The sequence below is a fragment of the Anopheles merus genome, chromosome 3L (genome assembly GCF_017562075.2).
Source record: "Anopheles merus strain MAF chromosome 3L, AmerM5.1, whole genome shotgun sequence".
Taxonomy (NCBI): Eukaryota; Metazoa; Arthropoda; class Insecta; order Diptera; family Culicidae; genus Anopheles; species Anopheles merus.
In genome coordinates this window covers 2,645,759-2,660,271 of record NC_054085.1, presented here as the reverse complement: position 1 = coordinate 2,660,271, position 14,513 = coordinate 2,645,759, and the positions used below count along the sequence as shown (strand labels likewise).

At 39.2% G+C, this 14,513-nt stretch overlaps 1 protein-coding gene across 1 annotated transcript; it reads left to right on the top strand.

Annotated features, from left to right (window-relative positions):
- Nucleotides 1-9,084: 9,084 nt before the first annotated feature.
- On the top strand, nucleotides 9,085-11,933 carry LOC121598406 (sodium- and chloride-dependent glycine transporter 2-like). The gene is made up of 7 exons (XM_041925208.1): nucleotides 9,085-9,185; nucleotides 9,326-9,560; nucleotides 9,636-10,059; nucleotides 10,304-11,042; nucleotides 11,129-11,338; nucleotides 11,416-11,586; nucleotides 11,669-11,933. Exons 1-7 carry the CDS (start codon nucleotides 9,156-9,158, stop codon nucleotides 11,768-11,770), a joined length of 1,911 nt encoding a protein of 636 aa, XP_041781142.1. The 5' UTR covers nucleotides 9,085-9,155; the 3' UTR covers nucleotides 11,771-11,933.
- The last annotated feature ends 2,580 nt before the right edge of the window (nucleotides 11,934-14,513 follow it).

Below are 14,513 nucleotides of genomic sequence, written 5' to 3'. Positions count from 1 at the left end.
TTTGTAAACTTTGAATATGTAGGTGCAAGGCCACGGAAGTGACAAAACGCTGACATTTTTTCGAAATGTGATCTTTTGTCACTTTTTTTAGCTTTTGTCAATGTGGTACATGTGGTACCCGAGATACGCGAGTATTGTATTCCCGAGGAATCCGCCTAAGTCAAATTTTGCGATTTTCGGCCAAAATACAATTTATTAATCGGAATTTTTTATTCAGTTTTGTACTTTTATATACTTTATTCTTTATTGGATACGATTAGTGCGGAACATTATGATATTTTTGGACTTTAAGTGTATTAAACTATGTAGCATTTTTTTTAAATATTTTTGATAATTTTTAATTTGTCTTCCCCCTTCCTCCCCCAAGCGCCAAACATTAAGCTTAAATGGCTGGAAAATTAAATATCCATAGACAAAAAATGAAAGCTCCACAGCTTCACTGGTTTGCTCAATAGAAGGCTTAGATAGACAATAGACAGCTGTTCAAACGTACGGCGAACATTTGCAGCGATAGTCAAGTGGACAATCTCTTTTTTGTGCAGCTTTGTAATGTGCGCCAACAAAGCGCCACAAATTAAGCTTAAACGACTGGAAAATTTAATATCCATATAAAAAAAATAAAGCTCCACAGCTTCATTGGTTTGATCAATATATGGCGTATTACAACTCATCATTATATTGCTATCCTGTTCTTGCAATGTGTTTCGACAAGTTTCATCTTATCATGACCTATATAGCCTTATAACTTCCTAAGCAAAAATCTATGTGAATGGTCGTGTGGTCAGATACGTGGGTATCAACACCAACGACCATAACTCAATTCTCACTTGCTTCAGTACTGGTGGTTTCCATTGGAGTTTAGTAATTAAACAATTGTATCGCCGTTCTAGTTCTAGCGATGCATAACTTCAATGCGAAACCATACAACAGTACAGAGGAAATGAGAAAGCTCTCCTCCAAGCGATGAAGCTCAACTGGTTGGGGTATCCCACCAACAGAGAGCGCCACCAGCTTTTTTGCTATTTTTAGAATGAATGAGTCGTTTGCCGTCTGCTAAACGAAGTCTTTCTATATTCCGTTTAGGTAGAGAACTTGAGTCGTTTAGAAGCCGTTTAGTGGTCGTTTAGTGGATTTGTGGCACTTGGGTAGTGGTATTTTCGAAATTCATTTTTGTTCATGAACAGTTGTTAAATTATAGTTATTGATTTAAATAATATTCTACTAACGATTAATCGATTGATTCAAGGTGAAATAATAACAAAAATAGTGGATTTCAAAAATATTGTATGAATTTGACATTTCTTGGCCGATTACCCGTGCTAATTGATTAATCGGAAACAGTCCGGCCCCGAGCTGCCCGTATAATCGACTTTCTATTGTATTTAAATAATCGTATCGCTGTTCTAGTTCTAGCGATGCATAACTTCAATGCGAAACCATACAACAGTACAGAGCAAATGAGAAAGCTCTCCTCCAAGCGAGGAAGCTCCTCTGGTTGGGTATCCCACAAACAGATGGCGAATAATTGCGGGATTATTTGTCGACTAAAAAAAAGACTTAAGTGTTTTTGCAAAGATACGTCGTTTATGGCTCCATATCTGGATTTTTGTCCGTCAATTCTATTTATGGCTAGTGCAGGACAAATGACAAGAAGGCAAAAACTGCAAAACAGAGCAATGCGAGCTATTCTACGATGCGGATGGTATACGTCGTCATTGATTATGCTGGATACCCTAAAATGGATGTCGGTGAAACAGCGGGTAATGTACCAAACAATGATTTTTGTTAATAAACTGCTGAACAGTCACTTCCAGGCCTCAATATATTTGTGATCGGGTTGTTCGAGGATTTAATGTGCACGACTACAACACAAGAAGAGCAGCAGACCCGAGAGTTCCTAATGTTGAGACAGCATCTGCAATGAACTCTTTGTTTTTCAAAGGCATACAAACTTTTATTATGATGCCCAGAGAGGTGCGTAATGCAGAGACAATACCCCAATTTAAGAGACTGTGTGCAACTCACATCAAGGCCACTATCGTATGAAGTATGACTGTTGTGACAACATCACCAGCTTTTTGCTATTTTTAGAATGCATGAGTCGTTCGCCGTCTGCTAAACGAAGTCTTTCTATGTTACGTTTATGTTGAGAGCTTGAGCCGTTTAGAACCCGTTTAGTGGTCGTTTAGTGGATTTTTGGCTGGATAGGACTTGTATGGGTTAAGTAAAAGTTTCTGGATCTAACCTGAAACTTGCAGGACATGAGTTCTGGTTGAGTGCCAAAACCGGTACTGGTGCTGGAATTCTCAGGATCTGTTGGGGTCACCCCTAGAATTTAAGAGGAATCTCGAAATTACTTGTATACTTTTATTTATTTATTGAAAATACTTTATTACTTTTATAATAAAAGCCCTTTACTCGCTCCCTGGAGTTATCTGTTGTTACCCTACCAGCATTAAACGAAGGCATTCAGAAGGCATTTAAGGCCTTAGTCGCCTTAGAAGGCGAATAAAGATTTCAACCGAAACTTTCACGGCTGTAACGGGTTCTCTTCGAAATCTTTCAACTTTTTGATTCAAGGAGAACAGATAGCTTGCCGCCATCTTAGCTTGTTTATATACTGAATTTGCACCTGTACTAATGTAACTGCCAAATAGAGCAGTGACAACGCTTTTGGTTCCGAACCGAGAAAGCGTGTGTTCAAATCCTGATTTTTTATGATCTTTTTTCTGTGCTTATTTCTTTTTATATTAATATTTTCTTGCTATAATGAATATAAAAAAACTTTTTGTGAAGCAAAATGAAAATAATACCTTTTTAAAAAACCCAAATAGCCAGAATTGCTTAAGCAGCTCATTTTGGCACGCTAAAGATCGCTGCTCTAATTCGCCTTTTGCAGTAGATAAACAGCATCAAAGTTCTATGTGGGTCTTTCAAACAGCGCCTAAGCAGCTTCCTTATGCCACGATGCCAGGGATTATTTTTATTTGTGTTTTACTTTCAAGCAAGCGTCATCGATGAAATAAACAACAAGATTTGTTTCGTTTAAGCACATATGTATATTTTTTAATCTTTTGTATTGATGAATTACACAAAATTTTACACAATTTACTGATAATTCACAATCACTTCACTCAATATTCATTCTTCATTTAACGAATCTATCTTGTGCAGCAGCAATGAGATTATTGCCGGCGTTTGTCTTTGACACTTTGACAAGAGCCACCTTGAACCGATGTCATGCATTAAAAAGCTATAAAGTTCCACCAAGTTCAGTACCCTTTCTTAACAAGCCTTCAAGTTCCATCATGAACCCTACATATAATGCTAATCAGCCGCAAAGTTCCAAAGAGTACCATGTGCCTGTTAAAAAGCTCCATAGTTCCGCAAAGTACCGTCTATCTCTTAATCAGCCACAAAGTACGACATCGGACCGATTTTTCGTTAAACAGCTCTAAATCAGCTATAAAGTACGAGCTGGCTATTTGGGAACATAATAATTACTCTATCTTCACCCATCATTATCAGGATGGGAGAAATATGCATCTCATTTCTCATTTTATTAGATTTATCGAAATGAGTTTGATATATTAACACCTTTCAACGGGTTGGTCTTTAACAACCGAATAATGCAGACCATCATTAATAAAGTGAAATAGCTCAGAGCTTAACGCAAGAGAACATAACACGTAAATCGTGCTATCGAATCTCACGCTCATATCTGGGAACACTACAACAGTGCAGTGTTGAAGACACTTGTAAGGTTTTCTTTTGACAGTTGCAATTTCAAATTTCAAATTAAAAGCGAAATTTTTCATTGACATATTTCAAAGGCATTTAATTACTGCTAAATGCACTGCTGATCGCCTTCAATTCGCCGGCGATTACAAGGCGATTAGAAGGCATTTAACGGAAATTTGCGGGTAGGGTTATTTGTCGACTAAAAAAAAGACTTAAGTGTTTTTGCAAAGATACAGCTTTACTTAAGTCTTTTATGGCTCTATATCTGGATTTTTGTCCGTCAATTCTATTTATGGCTAGTGCAGGACAAATGACAAGAATGTAAAAACTGCAAAACAGAGCAATGCGAGCTATTCTACGATGCGGATGGTATACGTCGTCATTGATTATGCTGGATACCCTAAAATGGATGTCGGTGAAACAGCGGGTAATGTACCAAACAATGATTTTTGTTAATAAACTGCTGAACAGTCACTTCCAGGCCTCAATATATTTGTGATCGGGTTGTTCGAGGATTAAATGTGCACGACTACAACACAAGAAGAGCAGCAGACCCGAGAGTTCCTAATGTTGAGACAGCATCTGCAATGAACTCTTTGTTTTTCAAAGGCATACAAACTTTTATTATGATGCCCAGAGAGGTGCGTAATGCAGAGACAATACTCCAATTTAAGAGACTGTGTGCAACTCACATCAAGGCCACTATCGTATGAAGTATGACTGTTGTGACAACATCACCAGCTTTTTGCTATTTTTAGAATGCATGAGTCGTTCGCCGTCTGCTAAACGAAGTCTTTGTATGTTACGCCCTACCAGCATTAAACGGCTTTGAAGGCATTCAGAAGGCATTTAAGGCCTTAGTCGCCTTAGAAGGCGAATAAAGATTTCAACCGAAACTTTCACGGCTGAAACGGGATCTCTTCGAAATCTTTCAACTTTTTGATTCAACGAGAACAGATAACTTGCCGCCATCTTAGCTTGTTTATATACTGGTTTTGCACCCTCACTAATGTAACTGCCAACTAGAGTAGTGACAACGCTTTTAGTTCCGAACCGAGAAAGCGTGTGTTCAAATCCTAATTTTTATTATCTTTTTTCTGTGTTTATTTCTTTTTAAATTAATATTTTCTTGCTATAATTAGAACAAATCAAATTTATGTGAAGCGAAATTTTAAAAACACCTTTTTAAAAAACATGATAATGACTATGTTTACCCTTCATAATCAGGATGGGAGAAAAATGTATCTCATTTTTCCTTTTATTTTAGTTATCGAAATGAGTTTGATATATTATCACCTTTCAATGAGTTGGTCTTTAACAACCGAATAATGTAGACCATCTTTAATAAAGTGAAATAGCTCAGAGCTTAACGCAAGAGAACATAACACGTAAATCGTGCTATCGAATCTCACGCTCATATCTGGGAACACTACAACAGTGCGCAGTGCTGAAGACGCTTGTAAGGTTTTCTTTTGACAGTTGCAATTTCAAATTTCAAATTAAAAGCGAAATTTTTCATTGACATATTTCAAAGGCATTTAATTACTGCTAAATGCACTGCTGATCGCCTTCAATTCGCCGGCGATTACAAGACGATTAGAAGGCATTTAACGGAAATTTGCGGGTAGGGTATGAACCAACGTAAGATAATCAACAAGAGAACTAGACTTAATGATGAAAACGTAGAACGAATTTTATAGCAAATGGAAATAGAATTATATCTTGTTGGAATAGTTTAGAGAGGCTTTGGCTCCAACGGAGTTCTTTCGCCTCAAAATAGAATTATATTGTCAAATTAGGAATAAAGGAAAACTCTGTGTTTTCTCTCAGCTCCGATCATAACCATAGTAATTTTACCACAGCTTATGGGCCAAGACCCAATCCAAAATTAAGTGCTAAATTTTGAATCGAAGATAAAAGTGCCACACTTCACATCACCCGAACAAAGAGTGAAATTTTGTGTACGAGAGAAATGAGCACGGAGGAAGCGTATTCCGCAGGATCGAGCAGAGAGAGCAGCGCAGGAGCAGCAGCACTAACCCAAACGACCAAAACACGATGAATTGGTAAAACTACCCAAACGACCAAAACACGATGAATTGGTAAAACTATGGACCTGAGATGGGGCCCTATCTCAGTATCCATACTGGTACCCAAAGACAGACAATTTTGGACTTATTTTTTGAGAGAGAGCGAAAAAGCTGATGCTTCTGCCTCTTTTCTCCCACTCTCTAGAATTTCATATGTATGAGTTCTAGGTGAAGGGGAAAGGGGAGGAGATGTAGCAAGTGAATTAAATTGACGAGGAGAGGGGAGACATATTCATTCACCAGTCACCGCCAATATCGAGAATTTGATATTGACGGGCGTTCCACGTGGATCACGGATGCTAAATGAAAACAATGTGTATAATTTTGTACAGTATCGCATTGCCACGGAACCTTACAAATGTTTCTGCGCGGTCGAATCAGGAATCGCGCATCGGATCGATGGAAGAAGGGAGTACGAACGAGGGAGAAGAAGAGGAAGCACAGAGAAAAACGCTGCACATTCACTTATACATATATACAGAACATGAAATCGGGAGAGTAGATTTTAACGCTCGCGAATGAGTGCAAGCAGGTGCGGTATAGAAGATAGAGCAAGACAGCCCAGTTTTTGTTCAAGCTAAGTCCAAAATGTTTCCTTGGGAAGCGGCCACGCGGTCGGGAGCAACAACCTCGCATTGAACGTCGGTATCGCGATGAAGATGATGTTGCGTAGAGAACGGTGCTGGGATACTGTAACGGCTAAACACGATAAAGCGGTAGACAAAGACATGGACATGCGAGCATTGTCCACTATCACGCTTAGCTTAGAAAAGCACAATTACAGCCTTGTGATGGATGCTAATACAGCAAATGAAGCACTTGTTGATGCAATAATGTCTATGTGCCACAAACTTAAAGAAATGAGTTTTGAAATGAGTGATATTTGGGTTTCGTCAATCCTGCTGATGGCTCAATCTTGCTAAATATTACGCGCTCATGATTATGGGATTGTATGCATCGGGAATAGCCATGAAGGCAGATGCGATAAAGTAGAAAATTTTACAAGAACTGAAAACCACGTGCAAAAAAGATGATGAAGCGCTCTTAAGTAGAGGAAATCCTATTGTAGAGGTTCTGTATTGGCAATGGGTGATGTGAATGAAAGTGAATGGTACTTCGATTGAGGAGCAAGTTCGCACATGGCAAAATAAGGTGTAGATTTCTCGGAAAGACAACACATTTGTCACGAGCACAGGTTCTGTAAATTGCCAAAAAGGTGCGGTAAATTTATTAAACGTGTTTGAAATACCAGACTTAGCCACAAATTTACTGTCAATTAGTAAAATATGTAAAAATGGCTTAAAGGTGGTATTTACAGAACGTAAATGCGAAAAGCTGGATGAAAATGGAGAAGTGTTCGTATCGGGTATTGCTGAGAATGGGTTGTACCAATTAAATGATAATAGAGTGGGAACATTTCTGTCCAACGAAATATGGCACAGGTGACTAGGACATTTGAATTTCCAAACAATTCAAAAATTAAAAGGCATGGCCTCGTGTCGTTGCACAAGGGTTTAGTCAGCAGTTTGGAACAGATTATGATGAGGTATTTGCACTCGTAATTAAGCAGATGACTTTCCGCGTGCTAATGGAGATTGCGGCAAAAAGGGGAACCTCTACAAAGAGATTATTTTGTTGATAAGCGCAACTACATCAAAGATTTAATAATCACTAGTGGATCAACAGATGCTAAACCTTCTAGTATTCCTCTTCATTCAGAGTACATAAAAAACGAAGCAGAAATCGAACTGCCTAATAACAAGGAGTACAGTTAATAGGCAAGTTGCTTTATTTTGGGATTAACACAAGACCAGATATATCGGCAGCCATATCAATAATCAGCCAAATAGAAGAAGAAGAAGATCAATACTTAGCCAAAGGATTAGTAAACCCGCACAACGCAATTGGTGTGAATTAAAGAGAGTTGTAAGATATTTAAAAGGAACCATAGACTATCGTTTGCGATTGAGCGAAAAGGGATGCGATAGTGGGATAATTTGTGGAGAATTTGTCGCACTATCAGAAGGGATACAGGAAGCATTGTGGCTGAAATTATGTCTTGAGGAATTAAATGATTAATAATTAAATGACAGGAAATTATTATTCACGGAGACAACCAGAGCGGTTTGAAAATCTTATCAGGCGAAAAGTTGAGTAATAGAACTAAGCATATTGCAACGCGCTATTGTTTCACAAAGGATCAAACGTTCTATTGTTCATCAGAGGAAATGATCGCGGATCTATTAACAAAATCACTAGCTAGAATTAGAATACAGAAGCTAATAACCTTGATAAGATTAAGTGCTTCACTATGAAAGATATAGAATGATAGGTAAGGGAACTTGCGTTGAGCAGGAGTGTTGTTATGAACGCAAGATGATTATCATGAGAACTAGACCTAATGATGAAATCGTAGAACGAATTTTATAGCAAATGGAAATAGAATTATATTGTCAAATTAGGAATAAAAAACTCTCTTCCGTTACTGCATTCAAACGAATAAGACGTGTGTTTTCTCTAAGCTCCGAACATAACCATAGTAATTTTACTACATTATCATATTGGCTGGTCCTATAGCATGGGAATACTACTTAGTATTACACATGTTTGGCTTTCTTTTGGCGTAACGAACAACGCAGTTATGCCGGCCTGTAGAGTCAAGACAACATTCAAGACAATCCCTCACCATGAAAAAAACAGAAAGATCATGTAAAAGGGAATCGATCAAATCCAGTCTTATAAGATTCGACTATCAAATAGACCGCCTAGAGATAAATAATAGACAAATAAAAAAAATGGATCAATGCATAGTGGAGACTATCGTGAAAATTTGTTCGTTCGTACAAATTGTTGTTGAATTTTTAATCGTGTTAAATTATCTTTTCATGTCGCTAGAAATTTCAACATACGCTTTTTTATCAAACTGATCGAGCTTGATACGTAATAACTATATTGTGAGTTTTGAGTTTACATTTTTACAGTTGCCGAAGTAAAAGTAAAAAAATACTGTCTCACTTAGCATGGTACAGTGGCTTGATTCGATCTTTTAAAAAGATAAACTAAACATTCACTACATAGTTATGACGTGTGATCAACCTCAATCGTAAAGCAAATCGTCCGACATTGCACCGTGTCACACTGTCACACGACCTTCGCAGTAAGTTAATTTGCAAAAATTCTCATGACTTCGCGACATATGGTAACAATGTTGGCTACTGACCGGTGGGTTAGATATTACTGCAAAAGCCAAGAACCATTTCCCAGTTAAGCCTCAGTGCGGAAATTGCAGTGTCGTTGAAATCGGTGCTACGGTACTACGGCCCAATGGATACTAGCAGCCAAGATGAGATTGAAGTAAGAACATTTATCAGATGAATATCTTGTTTATGGTCACACTGTAACTAGGTGCAGACAGGTGGCTGATATGAGAGCAATTCTTAATTACCATAATTAATGATACTGTTACTCCGTTGCGTCGCTTATCTGTGTCCAAGGACTGTAGTACAAAGCTCACCGTGGACGGGTGGTTAAAGCGCGTTGAACGTCGTAGACAGCTCGCGTACGCATCCGAATACGATTTCTGCAGCGATCAACCGATGAATGATGAGGCGCTCGCAAAACGTGGCTCCTGGACAGGGCGGTACGATTTCCTCCTGTCGCTACTGGGCTACTCAGTCGGTTTGGGAAATGTATGGCGATTTCCATACCTTTGCTACAGCAATGGAGGAGGTAAGTATTACGTGTAGTTTCGTTGCAACGTGTGTTCGTTGATACTTGCGCGCTGCTTACTGCTGCTGCTTCCAGGGGCCTTTCTGATACCGTTCACCGTGATGCTAGTGATTGCTGGGCTGCCGCTAATGTTCATGGAGTTATCCCTGGCACAGTACGTGGGTTTGGGTCCGGCCATACTTTTCAAACGACTCGCCCCTATTTCGGAAGGCATTGGGTACGGCATGATACTGGTATCGGGAATGGTGATGCTGTACTACAATGTAATTATCGCCTGGACCGTTTTCTACATGGTGGTGTCGTTCGAAGATCCACTACCGTGGCGAGGATGCCAGCATGAGTGGGCCACGGTGAATTGCTTCTCGTACGAGGAGGAGGACAACTGTTTAGCTACGAATCGATCGTACTATATGGCCAACTGTTTGTCGAGAGAACAGTATCGGTTGCTTAATGTAACGCTTCGGACGCCACGCAAACCTCCGGCGGAAGAATTTTTCAAGTAAGTGATTCGATACAGTGCTTTTATTACTTCTGCTTCATTAAGCCGACTTCACACTATCATTTGACTTTCAATCGCCTTTTTTACTGCCGTCTATATGGTATATGGTATGTAGATGTATTTAAAGCGTTATTACTGTTGTCGTTAGCCAATGGCTTGGTTTCCATTTCACACCTGATGGACATTCTTGGACAACCAGGTGCTAGCCGTGGACAATAATTGATTCTCTACTCACTTATTCAAGGAATTACTTTCTTCAAATATCTGCCGGCATCGAGGAGACCGGAATTATCAACCAACGGTTAGCCATCTGCCTGCTAGTAGCCTGGGCGATAGTGTTCCTTTGCTTATCGCGAGGTGTCAAAAGTTCCGGAAAGGTAGTATACTTCACCGCCCTCTTCCCGTACGTCGTACTGGCGGCACTTTTCATTCGCGGCCTTACCCTGCCCGGTGCGTACGATGGCATCCTGTATTACGTGCGCCCGGACTGGGACAAGCTACGCACCGCCCAGATCTGGGGAGACGCTGCCGTGCAGATTTTCTTCGCCCTCAGCCCAGCCTGGGGCGGACTGCTGACGTTGGCGTCGTACAACCGCTTCGACAACAATTGCTATCGGGACTCGATCGTAGTAGCCATTTCCAACATACTCACCTCGTTCTTTGCCGGCTTTGTCATATTCGCCATAATAGGCTTCCTAGCGCACGAGCTGGACACTAGCGTGGACAGTGTCATCGATCAGGGTGCCGGTTTGGCGTTTGTTGTGTTTCCGGAGCTCGTCGGAAAGCTGCAGATGCCTAGACTGTGGTCAGTGTTATTCTTTTTCATGCTGCTAACGCTAGGGCTTGACTCACAGTTCACGCTGATGGAAACGGTGGTGACGGCCGTGTTGGACACCTTTCCTGCCCTTCGCCGAAGAAAAATAGCCGTTGTGGCCGGAGTTAGCATCGTTGGGTATCTTGGAGGATTAATATTTGTGACAAATGTAATACCAAGCGCCAACGGTTGGGCGCTGTGAGATGCACCGTGAACGATCTACTCACGTTTGACTTTATTCTTTTTTCGCACTAGAGTGGAATGTACTGGTTCCAGCTGTTCGACAAGTACGCGGCAAACTGGTCCGTGTTGCTAATAGCCATTGCTGAATGCATTTTGGTCGGATGGATTTACGGCTGTGAACGGTTCATCTCCAACATCGAAGAAATGCTGGGGAAACGATCAAAATGGTTCCACTGGTTTTGGGTGACGGTTTGGAAGTACATCACGCCAGCAATGTTGCTGGTAATAATACGCATTACTGTCACTTTACTTCAATCGCAAAATATTGTATAAACGACGATGTTTTTTTCTTCATTCAGTTCATTCTTTGCTTTAACTGGCTACAATACAAACCCGTGGCGTACGGCCGGTACATCTATCCGAATTGGGCTGACGTGTTTGGATGGATCATTGCACTGGCTCCTTTTGGAATTGCAGTTATTGTAGCTGTTAAAAATATGTGCATTAGTTCGTCGCCGTTTGCATGGCAGGTAAACTTGACAACTCTGCACCCTTTTGCACCGTATGTTCTATGTAGCTCCAGATCATTGAAGTTGCTGCATATCGTTTCAGACTATTCGAAAGCTGCTACAACCCTCTCCCGAATGGAAACCTTCACAGCCCCGGTTAGCCTCGGAAATGGCGTATGAAAATAGTGATGGAATAGAGTTGTAAACACGTAACTGTTTGGTGTAGATTCAAACAACACATTGAAGTTGATTTTTTTAAAGTTTTTGTGGCCACATCATCATGATCGTAGATGTACACGACAGAAAAATTTCAAAAATTTAAATCTTTATTCAGGTCTTTCAAATTAATATATGGTACACGCTACATATTTGTTTTGTTTTGTTTTTATTTTTTATGCTGACAAGTTCATTTCCCTGCTGCCCTGGGACACGGGTATTCTTTTCTAATTCGTTTACACAACACACTCTTCCTTCTCCACTAATTCTTGTTTCGCTTATTCTTTTTTTGTTTTCTTTTTGCTTATCGTCGTTCGTTTTTGTTACAAATAAATACGCTGTTTACGTCTTCGCTTCATTCTCAGCAATACTCCACTTTTAGCAGTAAATTAACATTAAATGATCACACACTTGTTGCAGTTGTTTTTGTTTTCGTCGTTATTATTATTTTTTTCAATAAATATGTGCAGAAGTGTTGCTTTTTTGTTTCTTCACCAATTTTCAAAGCTTTTATCGTATGCTATGGAGGAAACAACACTTCAAACTGCTAAAATGCTGGCTATTTAACACTCGTGGAAAAAGTAATACGCTACATAAACTCAAAGGAGTTATATTATACCAATGAGTAAAAACACGGCAAAGATTAAAATTGTCCGTTGAAGCGCCGTAAGTGCCAAGAACACTTTCTGTTATTCCAATTCTTTTCAACTGTAAAATGTTCGATTTGATTAAATTGTTTTGATTTATTTGTTTTACAAATCTTTTCGGAAACGTTTTCAATCTACGCCATAACCGAAAGCAGCAATAACTCTGCGCAATGGAATTCTAAGAGATCGGTTCCAGCTAAGATCTAGTACCAATTGCTAATATTTTGTCGAGATGGTAACAATTATCCAAATACAAGAACAGCAGCAACATGGATACTCTAAAACTGCTCTACTTGGCGCTTAATATTCCATCCTCATTAACTTTTTCATTTAGGCGTTTTTGTTCCTGTTTTCTTGTTGTGCAGCAATTGTTGATAGCTTTTCTTTTGTTGTAACGTTCTGCGTTTGTTTGTTTGTTTGTTTTTCTTTTCCTTTTAATATACAAGTGTGATTAAAATGACCAATTATTTAATTATTTTTGGCTATGAGACATCTAATTACACATTCTTTCCAAATTACGAAGGGCGGAGAAGAGTATCGACGGGTGAGAAGACAAATACCAATGATACAAAGAAGATACAAACTAGTGGCAACAAATGCTTTTTAGGTTGTGTACAACTGTCAGCATCCTAAGAATGACTGAGGCGAAGATTTGCATCACTGTTTTTTTAAGTATCTGGTTAGGTGGTGCAGGTATCTGGCAAAAGGTGTAAATTAAAAATTACCCATTGCTTTCTTCATACGCACATCAAACCGTACAATGGAAATGTATTGGTACAGGGATAGCGAATATAAGAATAGCTAATATTTGTATTATTTTCTTCAAACGTCTACCCGTTTCTTCTCGCTCCGTTATTGCAAGTGAGCAATTTAATTTGTGCAAATCTATTGTTATGATGCTTCATAACAAAGACAGTTTTGTCAAATTCCATGTTAGAGCGTGTCGTGTACGATATTTGTTCATTACGGCCTACCATATGCTCAGCAGATATTTTAATACTGACTAATGGGCAAAAGGATGGCTAATTGTGACATAGATAGCGAGTTGTTATGTCGGACAGTCCTCAGCATCGGGAAAATTAAACGACAATTTATATTGCGTTTTATACAACTATTCTTTTCGTTTTGTTGTTGTACGTTGATCAAACTCTTTCAACAATTTAAGGGATCATTACTTTTCCCGTCGGACATTAACATAACCCATCGTCGACCGTTGAATGAATGAATTGATGCCGGAGAATCATTGGTGATTGTACCACATATGTTATATATTGTGTAATAAAAAAGCACGTTCTTTCAATATAAAACAGTGTAACGTTCAACTACAGGTTAAGCATATGTTCCAGGAGTTGTTCAATTCAAACTGAAGTCAATTATTAACATACGTTTTGTTTCCGGCCATCTACATAAGTGTTACTACAACAAAATGAAACTGAATGCGCTAGCAAGCATGGGCACGATTGTTGGTAAAACAATCGCGTGGTAAATTGTTTAAAAAGTTAAAAAGTCAGATCTAAGGCAAATGAAACGAGCGTGCGATGCAAAGCGGTAAACAAAAGTAAGGAAAGTGAGCAAGAAAAAAAAAAGAAAAAAATTGTACTTTCATATTTTTAACCACCTTTATCTTCACTTAAATACACACACGACTATGCCTACGAGACGTACGATACATAACATTTAAAACATACGAAAGATGTTGAGCGTTTTGGAACGAATGTTAACTAAAAAGGGGATGGTTTTGTTGAGTGGGATCGACAAATGCTTTTAGTATCACAATTATCCCTTTTCAAAATCACCATTGTTTTGTTCCTTTCTACTGTAATCGCAACGAATATGTAGGTTCGTCTAACCGCGACGTTGTCGTATAGCTTGCCGGTGTCATAGCTATAATCGTTCCTTCTAGCTATAATTGCTTTTTGTAAATTAGTAAATCCTGTTCTGTTCACTTCGTCCGAGCTTTGGGGCTGAAATTATGAAAATCGCCCTAGCCCTACCTAACCAAGCGATGTCGTTCGGGTGCATTCGACGAAACAACTAATTTTTCATCCTGCACTACACTGTGAGGTGTGAAACAAGGACAATGAG